The 21,370-nt window shown below is 40.0% G+C and overlaps 1 protein-coding gene across 1 annotated transcript in view; it reads right to left on the bottom strand.

The window, feature by feature from the left end:
• The window catches only part of BBS9 (Bardet-Biedl syndrome 9), a 546,484-nt gene that overhangs the window by 388,301 nt on the left and 136,813 nt on the right, over positions 1-21,370 (bottom strand). The window contains exons 6-8 of the mRNA XM_055119377.1: positions 15,299-15,473; positions 7,082-7,166; positions 1,816-1,999 (exon numbers count right to left, since the gene is read on the bottom strand). Coding sequence (XP_054975352.1) covers positions 1,816-1,999; positions 7,082-7,166; positions 15,299-15,473 — 444 coding nt within the window. The remainder of the gene's footprint in view (positions 1-1,815; positions 2,000-7,081; positions 7,167-15,298; positions 15,474-21,370) is intronic.

Below are 21,370 nucleotides of genomic sequence, written 5' to 3'. Positions count from 1 at the left end.
GGGGGGGGGCTCAGACTGCTATCTAACACCATGCACAAAAGTTACATCAAAACTGATTAAAGCCCTCAACATCAGGCCAGAATGCATAAGGTCCACAGAAGAAAATGTAGGCAAAACTCTTCACAATATTGAAGCTAAAGATATCTTCAAAGATGAAACACCAATGGCCAAGCAAGTGGAAGCAAAGATAAACAAATGGGACTACTTTAAACTTCTTTAAGCTACTACACCTCAAAAGAAATAGTGACCAATATACAAAGACAGCCTAAGGAACAGGAAAGGTTATTCTCTCAATACCCTTCTGATAAAGGGTTAATATCAAAGATATACAAGGCACTGGTTGAACCATACAAGAAAAAAACATCCAATTCCATAAAAGAAAAAGGGGGCAATGAAATGAACAGAAACTTTATCAAAGAAGAAATTAGAATGGCCAAAAGGCACATGAAAAAATGCTCTTCATCACTAATCATCAGGGAGATGAAGATCAAAACAACAACCTTATACCACAGAGACTGGCACACATCCAAAAGAACAAGAGCAACCAGTGCTGGTGTAGATGTGGGGGAAAGGGACTCTCCTTCACTGTTGGTGGGAATGCTGACTGGTCCAGCCTTTTTGGAAAACAATACGGACATACCACAAAAAACTAGAAATTGAGCTCCCATTTGACCCAGCAACACCACTTCTGGGAATATAACCTAGAGTCCCAAAAACACACAGCAGAAACACCATCTGCACTCCTATATTCATTGCAGCTATTCTTCACAATAGCCAGAATCTGGAAACAACTTGAGTGCCTAAGCATAGATGGCTGGATAAAGAAACTATGGCACATCTACACAATGGAATATTATGCATCTGTTAAGAAAAATGAAGTCATGAAATTTGCCTATAAATGGATAGACATGGAAAATATCATGTTAAGTGAAATTAGTCAGAAGGAAAGGGACAGATATAGAATTACTGCATTTATTTGTGATATATGTGTGTGTGTTTGTGTGTGTGCTGTGTGTGTGTGTGTGTGTGTGTGTGTGTGTGTGTGTGTGTGTGTGTGTGTGCGCGAAGACTAAATTTCATGGTCAGGGAAAACAGGGACTAGGAGGACTGGTCAATGGTTGGAATCAACCACAAGTGTGTGGGGAGCAGAGGGTGGGTAAGAGAGAGAAGAGAGAAGGGAACAATATGACAATAACAGCTCGGAATGATCACTCTGGACAAGAACTAAGTGTTAAAAGTACGTAAGGAAATATTCCTGATAACTTTTCAGTATCTGTATTGCAAACCACAATGCCCAAAAAGGAGAGACAGGCAGACAGACAGACAGACAGACAGAGAGGAGAATGTGCCTGCCAAAGAGGCAGACTCGGGTAGGGCGTGGGGGTGATGGGAGGAAAACTGGTGCTGGGAAATGTAACTGGTGGAGAGACGGGTGTTGGAACACTGTATGACTGAAACCTAATCATGAACAGCTTTGGGAGGGCCTACCTCACCGTGATTCAGTTTTTAAAAATCTTCTTTTTAAATCTAAATTTCCGTGTCAGAAAGATGAGCAAAGGACGGAGTATATGCTGTGCATGCTGGAGGCCTGGGCCGATCCCAGCACCTCACAGCCCAGTGAGGTGCATCAGGAGCGGCCCCTAAGCACAGACCTGGAGGGCAGAGATCTGAGCATCACTGCAGTGCTCACTGTGCCCAAATTTTTAAAATTTCTTTTGTATACTCAGCACAAAATGATTTACTTATATGTCTAAATATAAGTATGGCTTTTTCTTACATAGAAAAAAATATATAACAGAAAATTTCTGTACATACCTGAGCAATACGGGAGAAAACAGCTCGGACTACAATCAAGTTTCTTCATGAATCGAATTTGTCCATTTTCCTTAAGGCAAAAAAAGTTTCTCTCACCAAGCACAAAAATGGAAGATACTGACTGATTGAAAGAAACAATACAGATATCAAGGGCTTGCTCCCCAATATTTAGAGTCCAATCCACCTAAAAAGCAAACCCAAAAAAGATTTAGTTGCCAACACTTAGATTCATATCACTTAAGAAATAGCTTTGTAAAAAGCTGATGTACAGCTCATCTTTGTTCACTTAGTTTTTTTGTTATGACCATATTTATTTTATCTTATAGACTATTAAATTTGGTCCAATCTTTTACCATATGATATTAGTTATAAAGTTGTTTTAAAATACCTATAATCAAGTAGTTAAAAGGCCAAACATTGAAAACTATAAAACATTGATTTAAAAAACTCAAGAAAGTACCAATAAATGGATAAATTGAGATGATAATAAGATCATTATTATTGAGATAATATAATGATAACATAAATTGAGAAGATGATAATAAGATCATTATTAATATGTCTATAACCCCAAATGAAATATGGATTCAAATTCCTATCAAATATTCCAATGGCATTTTTCACAGAAAGAGAAACAATCCTAAATTCAAACAGAATCACAGATAACACAATCTTTTACCAGTAAGCAAGTAAGAAAGAACAAAGCTGAAGGCAAAGTACAGCTTAATTTCAAAATATAACACAGATTTATAGTAATCGAAAGTCTGTGACACTGGCATTGTTAAAAGATACAATAAATGTTCCATAGTACTTCAAAAAAATAATGGAGTGAACATAAAATGGGAATGTAAAAGAAAAACTTTTCAAAGTTCCACTCCCAAGCAATTAACATTTTTAAATAAAGAAAAAAGAAAACAGCAAAGAATGTTCTGAAAAATTGTGAAAGCAATTCATTATACTTTTGTCATTAAAAGTATAAGGACCAAAAAAAAAAAATCATACTGCCCTCCTTTGGAGCCTCAAAGAGTGACAAAGGAAATAAACCTAAATTAGAAGAAGCAATATGCATTCATCGTAAGTAAAAGGGCAAGAACGGAAGACAGAGATAGAACCCATGAAAAGCAGCAGAAGACTCAGATATCAGAGAACGCACGGAATACACTTAGCAGGGCTAGCAACTGGACTCTGCAGCCAGGACAGCATAGTGCAAGATAGCCTAAGTGAAGTGAAGGGGGCAAAAATCTCTATGTCTACAGAGGGACAATAATTTTTCAATTACCATGAATGGTAGGAGGAAGCAGGGCAAAGGCCAGCAGACTCCGCATGCTGAAGAGTTCAGAAAAAAAACAAGAGAGCTTGAGTTGGTAAGTCCTTGCCAAAGAGAAAAAAATAGAAAAAGAGAATGCTGAGACTGTCCAAAGAATCCCTGCAAACGCTCAGATGAGCTCTTCTCAGTATATTAATATAGGAAGCCTCCCCGGGAAAGAGAGCCTGCCACAGGCTCAGAGATGACAGAGACTAGATTCTCAGGGTCTGTGTACATGCCTGTGCTGCCCACTGAGGGGACCTCTGCGACTCAGAGCAGGGCAGACCAGGGCACTTACAGGGTCTTCCTCTAAATTAGAAATAAGTAGCCCTAAAATGAGCTCAGTTCTGGCACAGTGGAGAAGGCACTTGCCTTGGACACTGCTGACCCAGATTCGATTCTCAGCACCCCAGACAGTCCCCAGGTGTGATCCTTGAGTGAAGAGCTATGAATAAGCCCTGAGCACTGCTAGGTGAGGCCAAATATCAGAAAGGAAGTTGGATGGGTGCTGGAACACCATATGACTGAAACCTAATCATGAACAACTTTGTAAGGGTCAAAAATAAAATAAAATAAAAATTGAAAGAAATAAATAGCAGAAGGGAGGGAGAGGAGAAGGAAGGAAAAAAGGAAGGAAGGAAGGAAGGAAGGAAGGAAGGAAGGAAGGAAGGAAGGAAGGAAGGAAGGAAGGAAGGAAGGAAGGAAGGAAGGAAGGAATGGAAGAGGGAGGGCAGGAAAGAAGGAGGGAGAGAGAGGGAGAAAAAAATTCCTCAAAAGGAAGGAAAATAACACCAGATAAAAAACATAGCATGCAAATTAACAGAGTTCCAAAAAGTGAGTAAATATATGCAAATTAAATATATGAAATTTTATTATAATTGGAATATCATTAAAATATATCAATTTTCTAAACAAAAATACCTACAGTGCAATGTGGAGTTTACAGTGTACATATAGTCTATGTAAAACTTTAGGACAATAGCATGAAGACTAGAAGATGAGAAGCACAAGTCTTATTATGGTACCAGAATTGAAAGTAGATTGATAAGTTGAAGATATAGAATGTAAACTCTAAATAGCCACAAAGATAACCATATAGAAAGTTATGGCTGATAAGTCAAAAAGGATGAAGAGAATCATGAAATATATTTGGTAACTCTAAGAAAAGCACCAATAAAAGAGGAAATATGAAATAAGACATGGAAAAAATCAAATAACCAGAACACTTGTAAGTATTAAGGGCTCTTGATTTAACAAATAAAAAACTTTCTAATTGGAAGGCTTAATTGGCCACCAGCACTGGAGTGCTTTGGATGTGGGAGTCCCAGATTTAACCCCCCAAGAACATGCCAAAAGCAGCCCCCTGAGCACTGCCAGGTATGGACCCAAAATCTAATAAATTAAAACAATGGAAAAAGATATATCAGAATACCAATTAAAAGAAAACTGAGTGACTATATTAGTAACTTAATAAGTGGGTTTCAGAGCAGAACAATCTTAAATTTTTATATACTTAATACCAGAATTGTAAAACTCATAAAAGTTTAAAAGAAAATGCAAGGAAAAACAGAAAACCCACAATTATAGTGAGAGACCTCAATACCTTATCTCAAAAATTAGCATAATTAAAAAAAATTGTACAATGTTATCATCCAACAATACCTCATCAACTTAAAACAGTTCACCCAGGAATAGAAATAAATTGGCCATTGTGCCTGGGTACATAGTGATAGATCTTACTCTTCACTAGACAAATCTCAAGAATATCTCAAGAAGTCTAACAACACGGAGAATTTCTCTTACCATAAATGAATTAGAAATCAACAAATAGATAACAGATAACTCAAAATAACATAGGTAGCCATTAACTGCCTTCCCACCACTATGATCTTTAAACACATTCCACAGGCTAAATGCTACTTCACTCCAACACTGAACAACGTTCCATGGTGTCACGGTCCTGCCAAATGACGCTGCTGTGGTAAAAGGTGGTGTTTCTGCTACTTCTCACTTTCTTCATTGACTACTGAGAATGGAAAAATCACCCAGTTGTAATCACCTTCAGAATGTATCATCAGCATAAGGCACAGCAAGAGTAGCGGCCTGTAGAAATATGCAAAGACTACACCAGATGAAGGCAAGCCACACCCAGAAACATGTAGTCATCAGACAGCTGGTCTTCAAAATCCAATTAAATGAGAATCCCCAGGCACAACTCCTCAAAGGCACTACTGAGAAGGCTGGGGCTGGAGCAATGGTACAGCAGATAGGTACTTACCTGGCACACAGCCAGCCCAGGTTTGATCCTGGCATCCCTATGATCCCCTAATCACCCCAAAACATACGTTCCCCCTATCACCCTGCCAGTAGTGATCCCTGAGCACAGAGCCAGGAGTGGGACCTGAGTACCACTGGGTGTGGCCTTACTGAGGAGATCAAGGAAAGCTAACGACCATCATCACAGGCCTCTCCATTACCCAGATATTTTACTAAGAAATGCATATTTTCCTAATGATATCATCACCATTTTGCAACTGAGAACTAAGACTTAGCAGGGTTAACACCCATGTTCAACTTGCTCAAAGTAAAACTACAGCTCTCAAACTCTGACACCAGTCTCTGCACTTCATCTGCTTTCAGATTTTGTGCAGTCAATCACAACTTATTTATATTTATTGTACTCTCTCATTTTTACTCCCGTTGAGAAAATGTGTCTTTATCTCATTCTTCACTCTTTTCTTACCCTCCCTTTCAAACTATCCCGCCTAACTTTGGTCTCCGGTTACAGAAAATCACTCCTCCTGGACAGTCCTTTCTTTGTGGAATTTTACAGTTCACATCATAGCTTCATCTACTATCTTTCTTTTGCGTGTCTCAAATTCACTTGATACTTTCCATCTGAGTAATTGCAGTATAAATTACGTTTTTGTCTTCCTGTTCATAGAATTACCAGAATAAGAAGAGTTCACAATCATCTAGTTGTTAAATTCTGGAGAATTCGTCTGCTGGAGCGATGATAGCACAGCAGGTAGGGCATTTGCCTTGCATGCAGCCGACCAGGGTTCGAGTCCTCCGTCCCTCTCAGAGAGCACGCAAGCTACCAAGAGTATCCCGGCTGGCAAGCGACCCATATTTGATATAACAAAAACAGTAACAAGTCTCACAATGGAGATGTTACTGGTGCCCGCTTGAGCAAATCAATGAGCAACGGGATCATACAGTGATCATTTTCTTCATATTGTTTTCAATTAGAAATCTACCTTTGTCTTTAAGAAAATTTTATCTATTTTTTCCACCTGTTTTTGTTTGTAAAGCCACACCCAGCTATTCTCAGGGCTTACTCCTGGCTCTGTGCTCAGGGGTCAGTTCTGGCAGTGTTCGGGGGAACATATGTGGTGCCTGGGAATAAACCCTGGGTGGCTGCCTGCAAGGTGTCCTACCTCTCCATGCTTTAAGCTAATTTTATCTTTGTAGGGCTTGTGATTTTTTTCTTTTAAATGCCTTGGTCAAATGCCTATGGGTAGTAACTTGCCCATTAAAAGTGGGGGATCCTCTATTTTGTTTTATTACTTTATAGTCACTTCGATTAAAAAATCTGTAATTCTTGTGTTTCAACCCTATAATCTGATATATTATGACCATGACCAGGCAGGAATTTCCATTGCTCAATAAGAGTCAACTAAATTCTTTGATCATCGAAGCATAGATATGGCCTGTATTAAAACACATGCCTTATATATCTGAGACTTTGGGTTCAATACCCAGCACCACAAAAAAACCTTTTTTTTTTTAATTCTTAGACCTTTGATAATTTCATACTAGAAAGGAGAAAAGTCTAAAATATATTGTTCAACTTTATTTTCAGCAATTAGAATTCTATGCAAACACTTATGAAAGCTATAAAATTACTGCGATTTATGTTTTGTTTTGTTTTTTTTTTTAAAAAAAAAAAAGGCTTACAACTAGTCTTTTTCCAGAACCAAGTTTTTGCTGTTCAGTCTCCTGTTTTTTATCCGCATCCGTTGCAAAAGCAAGTACTTGGTACCTATTTGGGAGATATGAAATAACTGTAAGTAACTTTATAGCTAAAAGGTCTAAATTATTTTAAACTATAACGGCACATAATTGCAATAAACTGAAAACACAAAGAAAAGCACATATTGAAAAGTCTTATGAATCATAAACCTTAAGAATCATTTTTTCCTTGGTTTAAAAACTAAAATTTAAGATTGGATTTACATTAATGATACAGTGACATAAAATTTTATTAAGACTGATGATAAAGAACTTATAATCATTTCTTAAGATTCAATATTAGGTAAATACTTCTGTCACCAAAGTACTCTATTATATTTTTTATGTAAAAAATAGCAACACTCAAGAAATATCTAGCACCAAAATATCAATAGAAAACAATCTATATATGATGCAAAGCAGCCAGATAGTAAGAACAGAAAATGTTAATTATATTCTATGGAACACAGAGACTTGGGTTGAATTCTCAGATACATAACTACATAAGTCTGTTTTGACAAATTAATCACAGTGCCTTATCTTTTCCATCTACAATAACAATAATCTCTAGCTCAACATTGTTTAAAATTTTTTTCAATAATTTAGTGCTAGTACAGTATCTATTATCTACTAGGCACTCAACTATCAACTGAAAGGTTGACAGGCAGATGCATACTTTATATGCAACTAGTGGTTTACCTGATATGTAATAAGTTCTGAATAATGAATAACTTGGACCTTGTGACTCTTCTAACTATATTACAGGTTTTATTTCAGTAAGAACACTTAGCTCAACTTATTCTCAAAACCAAGTTTTAAGTATCACTCAATCCAGAAATGATTTTGTCAACAGAGTTTGAATATCCTTACTTCCCATTAGTAAACAGCATATTGTTAGAGAAACAATCCTGCTGGAAATGAAGGAACAAAAATCACATAGATTATTTTCCCTCCTATTAAATCAAAATTCCTCACACTGTCCCTCAATGGCCAAAAATAAAATAGTATACTGATACAATAAGACATCACGTCTGAAGGAGAGACAAACAGCAAGGGCTTGGGTGAATAAAGACAATGCAGAAGATCTTTTTAAGGCTTGAATGTACACTGGTATGCAAATATCTATCTCAATCAGGAATAAAAGCCTCTAATTTCACTTAAAAAAACTAAATTAAGGTACACTTTTTCTTTTTCATGATTTTACATCATAAAAATCAGTTTTATGTATCAGTGTTATATAATGTGAAAGCTTAATGTATATAAACTTCACTCAATGAATATATTGAGTGAAGTTAAAATAAGTAAAAATTAAAATAATATAAGTTAAAATCTTATATTTAGTACTAACAATGGGACAAAACTATGTTTATATCCATCAAGACCTCTCAAAACAGTTATGGAAATTCATATCAAAAAAAAATCCATGTAACATACTCAGTTTGCCCTCATGCCTTCGGAAGTACACACGTTGTACCCAGAGAATATAGAGGCCAAACAAGTAGCCAGGTGGTAAAGAACTCAGGCAGCTGGGGGTAAGAGGATGAGTGAAAACTCATGACGATGTAAAAAGGCAGAGGTATTGCAGCAAAGCAAACAATGCATGTAAAGGCATGCAGCAATAAACAAGACAGGAAAGCTGTGGCCAGAGTTGAAGGGAGATGCAGAGTGGGGAGGAAGAGTCACAGGATGTAAGGCCAAAAAAGGTGGGAAGGTGAAGGTGGCAGTCTCTTAAGACCATGTTGAAAACTCCTATATACAGCTGCGACACGCCATCATACCAGCTGACTCTGCCTTCCAAGACCCCTACATCCACCAAAACACAAACTTAGACTTCACACTCCAACTTCCAAAGGACTGTTGCCTCTCCCTAGTTCGTGGTAATAGAACTAGTATGCACTGGTGGTTAGAACATCAGCCAGAGCTAGTCCGTGATGGACCTAACTTAGCAGCCACCACGCCACGGGAAGAAAGATATAGACATTAATGAGATTGTTGCCAGGAACCCAAATCGTCATCAGCAAAGAGCTGTTATTCCGTCTGACAAGTGAGCCCCTCAAGAGCGTCCTCATTAACATGGGAACAGCAGGAAGAGGCAGGGACAAACCTGACTCATGACTTCCAAACCCAGACCATGTCTCTTCCTGGAAGACAACTCAGAAGAGCATTTTATTACTAACTGTAACTGACAGTAAATGGAGATAATGACATACGTACATAAGAGCAACTGTTTTATGGCTCATCCTAAATCGTCTTAACTGTAACTGATAACATACATGGAAATGTATTTCCAAAATCAAATGTTCTGAGCCAACTTAGAAGCAGTATTTCTTTTTTAAATTGAATTCTCTTTTCTCACCACTGAAGTACTCGTGATGTAAGCTAAAAAATAAAATACCCTATTTGGGCTGCTGAAAGAATAATCATACCCAATGTACTAAGATTTCACGAGAGAGTTACATATGTTTCTCAGAACAGAAAAGGCACTAATCACAAATACAGCAGGCCCAGGTGAGTTTAGCATTTCTTGACCCAATAAGCCACAAATGTTTCACAGGTCCTGTGGGCACCAATGACAACTCAACCATGTAATTTAGTACCCCTCCTACATGTCACATCATAAAAACAGCACCAAAATGTAAGCTATGGACTCATGTGTCACAGAGCACCAAAGCAAACCCTCTGGGAGAATTTCTTTTAAGAATCAAAGTTGCCATCTCAAAGGGGGCCACTGGAACCTTTCAGTCCCTCGGGGCCCTACGAGCAATGGAAGATGAGGGTCTGGAGCGCAAACACGCTCATCTCTCAGCTACAGCTAACTGAGGAGAGCCACTTCCACAGAGATGCTGGTAACGAAAGAGAAGCCTTCCTGACACTCCTCACTCTCCCCTCCAGATCCTACGCAACATCTCCTTTCAGGACACTATTATGCCAGGCACTTCTAGAGAGACAAAATCTCTGCCATCCAGGGGCTGGAGCGATAGCACAGCGGGTAGGGCATTTGCCTTGCACGTGGCCGACCTGGGTTTGATTCCCAGCATCCCATATGGTCCCCAAGCACCGCCAGGGGTAATTCCTGAGTGCAGAGCCAGGAGTGACCCCTGAGCATCGCCAGGTGTGACCCAAAAAGCAAAATAAATAAATAAATCTCTGCCATCCAGGAGCATTAGCCAGATTAAGGAACAAAACAATCAACTATGCCATATCTAATAAAGTATGATGGAAGCCCAGATAAGTTACTGAGAACGGAAAAAGAGGCAATGAAAGAGGAAGCCGGGTCAGGAAAGACTTCAAGGAGAGCAGAGAATGTCAGGCATAATTTTCACATGCAGAGAGGAAGGAAAAGCAGTTTAGACAGAATGAGCAGAAAAGAAAAAAATTTTTAAAACTCAACACTCATGGATAACACTGAGCATTTCAATGTGGCAACAGTGTAAGACTAAGAACACGCTCTTTTTCAAAAATACTGGCAAAGTAGGAGGAACAGTAAAGTGGGTAAGGTGCTTGCCTGGCATGAGGAAGACCAAGGTTCAATCCCCAGCACCCCAGGGTGATCCCTGAGCACAGAACCTAGAGAAAGCCCTGAACACAGTCAAATCTGGCCCCAAAACAAAAAGAAACAAATATACATATAGTCGAACTCAACAAATAAACTTTAAGAATTATTCAAAGCATATGAGCACCTTAGCAAAGTTATCTGAAGCCACTGTAAGGGTGTGAGGGAATGCTTGCTTAGAGCAAAGAGAAGCAAGGAAAACAAAGCTCATGGCAAGTGCATTTCTGCAGGCGGCCTCCCTAGTTCTAACCATCATTCTTTTTTAGAAGGGAGGGAAGGAGGGAGGGAGGGAGGGAGGGAAGGAAGGAAGGAAGGAAGGAAGGAAGGAAGGAAGGAAGGAAGGAAGGAAGGAAGGAAGGAAGGAAGGAAGGAAGGAAGGAAGGAAGGAAGGAAGGAAGGAAGGTCATAATTTACTGATTACATTAACTTTTCCAGGTAAAAGAAGAAAGAGTTAATTAAAGATGATCCAAAGTTGGGATAAACATGACCAAGAAAACGATGGCATCCAAACTCCTCAAAGGAAGGAGAGATAGAGGGAGGAAGAAAGAGAGGGAGGGGGAAGGAAGGAAGGAAGGAAGGAAGGAAGGAAGGAAGGAAGGAAGGAAGGAAGGAAGGCAGGAAGGAAGGAAGGAAGGAAGGAAGGAAGGAAGGAAGGAAGGAAGGAAGGAAGGAAGGAAGGAAGGAAGGAAGGAAGGAAGGAAGGAAGGAAGGAGGGAAGGAAGGAAGGAAGGAAGGAAAATAATTTTCTTGCTCCAAAAGAAACTCAATGTTCAAGTTATGTCCCTAAACTGGACATCTAGAGGTTCTGGGTCTTATCCCAAAATCCACAAAATCAAACTCTAGGGCATTGGAGAATAGGAATCTGAAAACAAGCATTTCACAGTGGATTACCCAGGTAATCTTTATACACACCCAAGTTAGAGACTCAGAGATTTTCCCAGTTCCTATTTGAATAAAACGAACTTGTTTAAATATACTTAAATATTGTTATAAGAATGAAAATGAATTGTATCTTAAAGTATATTCTATTAATGCACTGCTCTCTATATAAGTGGGCATAAATAAATTTATTAAAGGCTCAAATGAACAAATGTAGCTCTCATGCTTTCTTCCACCCTAAAATGTGCCAGTGATTATCATTTATTAGATTTTAAAGTGCCTATAAATAAAATATTTAACACAAACCACCTTGATTTTCATCATTTCACTACAGTCACATAACCCACGCATTTTTACCACTGTAAAAGATTCATATAATGGATAAAGCATGTGTTTTTAGTCCTTGATAGAGATGAATTTAATAGATTGATACAATGGAAAATTGCCACGGTTAAACCTCTAAGCTTCCATCAGATTAAACACACATAGAGGGAGTGCTGAGCTGCCAGCAGATCAACCAGTACCCAGAGGTGAGGCATCAGCAGCCTGATGGCGCCTTCAGGCTTCCTGACACCCCAGATTGCTGCTCTACCTCTGGCCGGACCCCAACAACTCAGAACCAAGTTTCCCGAGAAATTAAACAGCCCAAAGTTAGGTATGTGGGAGCCACACCCACAAACCACCTCTGGCTCAGCTATGAAAACTCATTAATCAGCCTTGCTTCAGAAACCCATAAATAAATCTCAAAAGAGCTCAAAAGCTGCAGTTGATTTCAGACCCATGCAAGGATGAAGACCAGGGTAAGTTGGAGGAGGGTGGGCCAGCTAGTTAAGCAGAATCCCCAGCACCTACTTGCTTCCACAATCCAAAACCACCACCATGCCCCAGTCAGACTTCACCATCTCAGAATGGACCTCACCGAGATATAATCAGCTGAAAATTCAAGTAAGCAGGTTCTGTGACTGAAATCTCCAGGCCTTCTTGGGGTGAGGATGGGCTGCCTCCCCCCACTTCACTGCACTTTCAGAAGGCTCAGCAGTCACGTCTACACCCCAAAGTGGCCACCCAGTTAAAAAAGCTACTCCTGAGAACAGACAAATGGGTAAAGAAACCATGGCAAATCAGAACAGTAGAATACTATGCAGATGTTAGGAAAAATGAAGTCATGAAATTTGCCTATAAATGGATGGACTTGGAGAGTATCATGCTAACTGACATGAGTCAGAAGGCGAGGGACAGATATAAAATAGCTGCACTTGTGGTATATAAAAATATGTGTAGTAGAAGACTAATATCCATGGCCAGGGAAAACAGGGACTAGGAGGACAGGTCAATAGCTGGAATCAACCACACATAGGGGGCAGAGGGTGGGTAAGATAGAGAAGGGAGCAACAGGACGATAATAGCTGGGAATGATCATGCTGGACAAGATCTAAGTGTTAAAAGTAGGTAAAGGGATATTCCTAATAACCTTTCAGTGTCTGTACTGCAAACCACAAAAAGGAGAGAGAGAGAGAGAGAGAGAGAGAGAGAGAGAGAGAGAGAGAGAGAGAGAGAAGAAATGCATCTGATGCATCTGCAGTAGGGGGTGAAGAGTGGGAGGGTGATGATGGGAGGGAATCTGGGACTCTGGTGGTAGGAAATGTGCACTGGTGGAGGGATGGGTGTTGGAACACTGTATGACTGAAACCTAATCATGAACAGCTTTGTAAGGTTCTACCTCACAGTGACTCAATTTAAAAAAAAAAAAATTAAGCTACTCCAGCCTTACCTTCCCAATAAAAATGAACGCCCTGAACAAAAACAAAACAAAACAAAAACCCACATAGAAACCCACATATTGTTTTCTTACTCACTCACTAGCTTTTTACAAGATTAATCCCTAGGAGTCTATTTCAAAGTCATGGGGTATTTAGATCTTTGCACTATGACCCCAATGCATGAAGCAGTGAAAATTATCACTGCTTGAGAGCAGCTGAGGCACTGACCAGGTGGAAAGTTGAAAAGCTAGTAACCTTCACATTATTTAACTTTGGGCAAGCTTGAATGAACTACACAAATAATTTTCTCACCTCGCAAAACAGACACAGTTTTTATATCAGTATCAATGTAGCTCAATATTCTCCTTTGGACAAGAGTCACAGAAGTTACGGAAAGAGCACGAAATAAAATAGCTCCATCAGATAACTTCTGCTCCGTCACAAACATTACCTATTTTCAGAGTTTGAGACCCTACAAACCATGACAATAATTCACAGAGAATAGACTGACTAGAGTGAAAACTGCATTAACATCCTGCAATTAACACCCTATAATTGAAGCTTAGATAAAATTTTTCAGCTATTTCCCTATAAATGTTGTTTTCTTCCTGCCTTGGAAAATAATCATCTAGCCAAAAATAATACTAAAAATCTCTAATGATGTGCTGCTTAGATGTTTAAAGCAGGTAACAACACTAAATTTATATATTTAGATTTAAATATATTGTAAATCTCCTATTTTCTAAGTTTTGTCTAAAACGTACTAATTTCTGGGGTGGGAACAGGAGTTAAACTGTTTTCATTATATTATATGAGTCTTTTTCATAATTCACTTATACAATGCACTGTTCCTTTAAAAAATTATTAGCATTCAGTTGGCTGGTTCTAACTTTTTGGACAACAAAATAGACACTCCTCAAAAAGCTTCCATATGACCCAGCAATTCCACATCTGGGCATCTATACTCTTTTCCAAAAAGACATCTGCACTCCTATGTTCATTGTTGCACCATTCACAATAGCCAAAATCTGAAAACAACCGAGTGTCCAAGAACAAATAACTGGATAAAGAAACTCTGGTTTCTTTTTGAAACAATGCAATACTACTTGGCCATAAGAAAAGATGAAATCATGCAATCTGTCACTCTGTGGATGAAATGGGAGGGTTATCAGCCTGAGTGAAGTAAGTCAGAAAGAGAGGAACAGACACAGAATGACCTTCCTCATGTTTGGGATAAAAAGCATGGTCAGGGAGCAGCAAAAAGCCAAAGGCACTACCTGAGACTTGGTCTAGAACTGAGCTTCTGTAGACCAAATCTACAGGGAGACAGCAGGGAGACAGAGGGGCAGGAAGGGAAGGTGGGGGTGAGACAGCGGTGGAAGGAAACAGACGCTCTGGCAGAGGGTGTGGGGCTGGAACAGTGTATGCATGAAATTCTATCATTAACAGGACTGGAAACCATGACAGCCAAGATGAAACTTTTAAAAAATTATTAGCACTAAAATATTATGCAGTTCTTGCCAGTATTCTTCTTATATTTTGGTTATAGAATCATACATTTAAATACATCTTTGTGGATTTTTTTACTCTCACTCTTATTATTTACAATTCAAAGAAGAGACAATAATTACTGTACATTTTCTAAGGGATCACAACTTGACATGCATTCAATTCTCTTTGTCAAAAAAGAGTTATTATTAGCACCCTCCTAGTGGCTGGATAAGGAAACTGGTCACGAAAAACCTATGAGCACCCACAACAGGGCTCCAATCCAGGGCAGTCCCTCCCCTTCTCTCAAATGTTCATTTCAAAGAGCCCTTAGGATATTTTACAATACATAAATGATAGCCTCAACGTCCAGAGTGACATCCACAGGCACATTTTATTAAAGGGGACAGTCTCTCATGTGGAAGAGTCCATCAGTAATAGAAACCCCAATTGTAATTCTGAAGATGAAGTGTCCAAACTTACTTGTAACTTTCCACTTGTCGGCAAGAAGAAACAGTAATGAAGGAATCAGTCCGGGAACTGTAAGCAAGAGGACCAGGGAGAAGAGAACCGGGGAGAAACCTCCCGAAAGCATAGCTTTCCTGCTCAAACACCATCAGCATTCCGTCCATTGACTGGATACAAATTAAATCTCGACCTAAAGGGGAATTAAAGGACATCAGATGAACTATTCTTCTAAATACCTTGATTTTTGACCTTACGACTAAAATTATGTTATATTTAATTTCCCTCAAGGCAAAATGAGTGCTTTAATTTTTAAATTACATAACTGATCAATTTTATATATGTATACAAGTATTTCCAAAATTTTTTATTACAAAAGATATGTTCCATTATACTTCTTTCCACTTACAATATGCTAATCTCTAGATGAAGAAAATTCCTGAGAAAGATCATAGTTCTCTGTAAGATGTCGATTTTGCCAAATCAAGAAATGTACTGAAAACTGCTCTGCCAGAGGCTGCTTCTCTCTCTTTAGACAGGATATCTGCATACCAGCCTTGGACTTTCTTATGCCTTAGATGCCAGTCAAGCACAGAAGACCAAAGTCATCAGCACACACGGGGCAAAGATATATATAAATACTCATGTTAAGCACTTTGGGAAATGAGAATATTAAGCTGAGAAACACTAATCAGTATATGGCCAAAGCTATACTGTTAACTGCTGTCTTCACCGGGGCCCCTCAGAGGGGGGTGGGTTGAGTTTCCCTTCCTACCCCAGCAGAGCCCTAGCAGCCGAAGACCTCTGGAACACAGCCATGCTCAAGGCCCCTCTCCACACATTCGGACGAGCCTCACGCATGAAGGAACTGGCAGAGAAACCTAGGTGTGTGGGACCCAGGGCTGAGATCTCCAAGCCTGCTCCGATCAGGACTAGGCCTCCTCCATCCAGATCCCCAATTTTCCAGTAGCTAGGCAGTCACACCCAAAAACTGCCCCCGGTGCCATGTAATTCCGTCAATGGCCAACATCCAGAGACTATAAAACAATGCTCCTGAAAGTGATTTCGTGATCTCTTATAGTCTAGTTCTTCCTCTTGGAGAACCTGGCAAGCTACCGAGAGTATCCTGCCCACACTGCAGAGCCTGGCAAGCTCCCTGTGGCACATTCATATCCCAAAAACAGTAACAATGATGGGTCTCATTCCCCTGACCCTGAAAGAGCCTCCAATACAGCACCATTGGGAAGGACAAGTAAAGAGAGACTGCTAAAAGGGAATGCCCTGCCACAGAGGCAGGGTGGGGTGGGGGGATGACGGAGTGCAGGTGGTGGGAGGGATCCTGGGACCACTGGTGGTGGAAAATGGGCACTGGTGGAAGGATGAGCACTCGACCATTGTATGACTGAAATGCAAGCACAAAGGTTTGTAAGACTGTATCTGTACCTCATGGTGATTCACTAATAAAATTTTTTTTAAATAAGAGGCTGCTAAAATATCAGGGCTAGGATAAATGGAGACATTACTGGCACCCGCTCAAGCACATAGATGAACAACAGGATGACTAAGAAGCTTCTGCACAACAAAAAATACAGTGACCAGAATACAAAGACAATCTACAGAATTGGAAAGGATATTCACCCAATACCCATCCAATAAGGGGTTGATATCAAGGGTATATAAAGCACTGGTTGAACTCTACAAGAAGAAAACATCCAAACCCATCAAAAAATGGGGCAAGGAAATGAACAGAAACTTTTCCAAGGGAAAGATACGAATGGCCAAAAGGCATATGAAAAAATGCTCGTTATCACTAATCATCAGGGAGATACAGATCAAAACAACCATGAGATACCACCTCACACCACAGAGACTGGCACACATCCAAAAGAACAAAAGCAACAGCTGTTGGAGAGGATGTGGGGAGAAAGGGACTTTCTACACTGCTGGTGGGAATGCCGACTGGTTCAGCCCTTTTGGAAAACAATATGGATGCTTCTCAAAAAATTAGGAATTAAGCTCCCATTTGACCCAGCAATACCACTTCTGGGAATATATCCCAGAGAAGCAAAAAAGTATAGTCAAAATGACATCTGCACTTATATGTTCATCGCAGCACTGCTTACAATAGCAAGAATCTGGAAAAAACCCAAGTGCCCGAGAACAGATGACTGGTTAAAGAAACTTTGGTACATTATACAGAATATATATGCAGCTGTTAGAAAAGATGAAGTCATGAACTTTGCATATAAATGGATCAACATGGAAAGTACCATGTTAAGTGAAATAAGTCAGAAAGAGACAGATATAGAAAGATTGCACTCATGTGTGGAATATAGAATAACAGAGTAGGAGACTAACACCCAAGAATAGTAGTAAAAAATACCAGGAGGTTGGCTCCATGGCTTAGAAGCTGGCCTCACATGCTGGGGGAAAGGCAACCCAGATAGAGAAGGGAACACCAAGTGAAATGTGATTGGAGATCCCATGCGGGAAGGGAGATGCATGCTGAAAGTAGACTAGAGACTGAACACAATGGCCACTCAATACCCCTATTGCGAACCACAACACCCAAAAGGAGAGAGAACAAAATGGGATACCCTGCCACAAAGGCAGGGTGGGGGGTTTGGTGGGATGGGATTGGAGGGTGGGAGGGACACTGGATTCATTGGTGGTGGAGAATGGACACTGGTTGAGGGATGGGTTCTCGAACATTGTGTCAGGGAAACACAAGCATGAAAATGTGTAAAACTGTAACTGTACCCTCACGGTGACTCACTAATTAAAAAAATAAATAAAATTTTTAAAAAATGAGAGGTTGGCGCCCTCCCGTCCCCCACTTCCCGCTGCCGTCTGCGTCCCCCGAGTTTCTGAAGCCACTCCCCACCCGCCCTGCGCACCCCGTCTCCCGAACCGGCTTGTAACTGCTAACGTCCTTCAGGTACGAGGACCATCCCTCGGCCACGCCCTCCCATCCCCCCCCATCAACAGGAAGACACTGGGGGCGTGGCCTGTGTCTTAGTGAGCGTGGTCTCAAAGTGGGCGTGGCCTACTTTCGGAGCCGCCACAGTTATTCTTTGCTACCTCAGTTCAATCCGTACTGTGTATTCCTTTGAAAATTCACTTTTGCGATCTCAAACACTTACGCAAAATAGCCATTAGCTTAGGCTGACAGTATAAAAGCTATCAGTGAATAAGGGAAGTTTAGCACAATCAGAGACCCTTCTTCCCACAAAAAGGAAGAGGAATAAATAACTACAAGGTTCCAACTCTATACTTCCGTGACAATATGAAGAAGCAGCGAAAATCCCCTCCGCGAAGAGAGGGGGAAGAAAAGATACCAGAAACCTCAACAGGGGCTTCTCACATCTACGACCTCTCAGATAAACAATTCAGAGAGGAAATCTGGAGGAGAGTCGATCTACTCCAAGCAAATATGGAACAGACATCCAATAAATTAAGGGAGGAGATGAATGAAGCGCTGGAACGGTCTACCAAGAAAATCCAGGAAGAAATGAGAGCAAAAATGAGAGCAGAAATTTCAAACCCTCGAACGAAAGTCTCACAAATAAAGAAATCGGTAGATGAAATAAAAATCTCACTAGATGCCCTCAACAGTAGAATGACTACAGCCGAAGACAGAATCAGTGATCTGGAAGATGAGCTGCAGAAAGCTTATAGACAACAACAAATCATGGCCAAAGACCTCAAAATGGCTATAGAGCGAATCAGAGCCCTGGGGGATGACTTCAAGAGGAACAACATAAGAATCATTGGAGTACCAGAACCGCAGGGAAGCAACCCCAATGAAAAAAACACAGTCAAAGGTATCATTGCTAAGAAATTCCCAGAGCTGGAGAAGGCAGGCATCCAGATACAAGGAGTCCGAAGAGTACCACCAAAAAGAGACCCGAATAAAAAGACCCCAAGGCATATCATAGTCAGAATGACGGATACCATGGATAGAGACACAATTCTGCAAGCAGCAAAGTCAAGGAAGGAAATCACATATAAAGGAGCACCCCTCAGATTTACGGCCGATCTGTCAGAAGAAACCCTCCGAGCCCGAAGACAATGGTGGGACATAGTGAAAAAACTCAACGAAATGAATGCCTCACCAAGAATACTTTATCCGGCTAAACTCTCACTCAAACTCGAAGGAACCATACACTATTTCTCGGATAAACAACAGCTCAGGAACTTCATAGACTCAAAACCAATCTTGAAAGAAGGTCTAAAGGGGCTACTGTAAGACAAGGAGGAGCCCCATAAGAACAACAAATCCCACAGCAAGATGACACAAAACCACATCACAATAATCTCTCTCAATGTCAATGGCCTAAATGCACCTATCAAAAGACACAGAGTGGCTAAATGGATCCGGAAATTAAACCCAACATTCTGTTGCCTGCAAGAAACACACCTGAACAAACAGAGTAAACATAGACTCAAAGTCAAAGGATGGAAAAAAATCCTGCAAGCAAACAACCCCCTTAAAAAAGCTGGAGTAGCCATCCTGGTATGCGACAACATAGATTTCAGGATGAAAAAGATCAAAAGGGACAGCGAAGGTCATTTTCTGTTTATCAAGGGATATGTACAACAGGAAGAAATCACACTCTTAAACGTATATGCTCCTAACGAACGACCGGTTAAATATTTAAAACAACTCCTAACAGACTTCAAAGAGGACATCACTAACAGCACAATTGTAGTCGGAGACTTCAATACGGCCTTATCGCCTCTAGATAGATCCACAAGAACAAAACTCAACAAGGAAACACTGACTCTGAATGAAGAAATTGAAGAGAGAGGCCTAATAGACCTATACAGGGCCTTACACCCCAAAAAGAAAGAATACACATTCTTTTCCAGTGCACATGGAACATTTTCTAAAATAGACCATGTACTGGGCCCCAGAACATACCTCAATAGAATTGGAAAAATAGAAATTGTATCAACAATCTTTTCAGACCACGATGCGCTGAAGATAGAAGCTAACCACTCACAAATACGGAAAATCAAATCAAACACCTGGAAATTAAACAATTCAATGTTGAACAATGAGTGGGTCAGGAAGGAAATCAAGGAAGAAATCAAAAGATACTTAGAAACAAATGAGAATAAAGACACGAGCTACCAAAACCTATGGGACGCAGCTAAAGCCGTGTTAAGGGGAAAATTTATAGCTCTCCAAGCATTCCTCAGGAAGGAAAAAAGGACCCACATAGATAGCTTGACTTCACGACTCAAGACCTTAGAAAAGGACCAGAAAAAGGACTCCAAACCAGACCGAAGGAAAGAAATAATAAAAATTAGAGCAGAAATTAATGACATCGAAACCAAAAGAACAATACGAAAGATCAATGAAACAAAGAGTTGATTCTTTGAGAAAATAAATAAGATCGATAAAACGCTAGCAAGACTCACAAAGAAAGAAAGAGAGAAAACTCTAATAAATCGAATCAGAAATGAAAAGGGGGACATCATAACAGAAACCAGTGAGATTCAAAAGATCATTAGAGACTACTTTGAAGGTCTTTACGCCACAAAAAAGGAGAACCTAAAAGAAATGGATGGATTCCTTGATTCCTACAATCTCCCAACACTGAAGAAAGAAGACCTGGAATACCTGAATAGACCCATCAATGTTAGGGAAATTGAAACTGTAATCAAAAACCTCCCCAAAAACAAAAGCCCAGGCCCAGATGGTTTCACTGGCGAATTCTTCCAAACATTTAAAGAAGACCTATTGCCTGTTTTCCTCAAACTTTTCCAGGAAATTGAAAAAACAGGAACTCTCCCAAACAGTTTCTATGAAGCACATATCTCCCTAATACCAAAAGCAAACAAAGACACCACTAAGAAAGAAAATTACAGACCAATTTCCCTGATGAACACCGATGCGAAAATCCTCAACAAAATACTAGCAAATAGGATCCAACAACTCATCAAAAAGATCATACATCACGACCAAGTGGGATTCATCCCAGGGATGCAAGGATGGTTTAACATTCGGAAATCAATCAACATAATCCAGCATATCGACAAAAGTAAAGATAAAAACCATATGATCATATCAATAGATGCAGA

This window comes from Sorex araneus, chromosome 1 (assembly GCF_027595985.1).
Source record: "Sorex araneus isolate mSorAra2 chromosome 1, mSorAra2.pri, whole genome shotgun sequence".
In the NCBI taxonomy this organism is placed as follows: domain Eukaryota; kingdom Metazoa; phylum Chordata; class Mammalia; order Eulipotyphla; family Soricidae; genus Sorex; species Sorex araneus.
The sequence above is the reverse complement of the archived record's forward strand: the minus strand, read 5'-3'. Positions and strand labels throughout refer to the sequence as shown.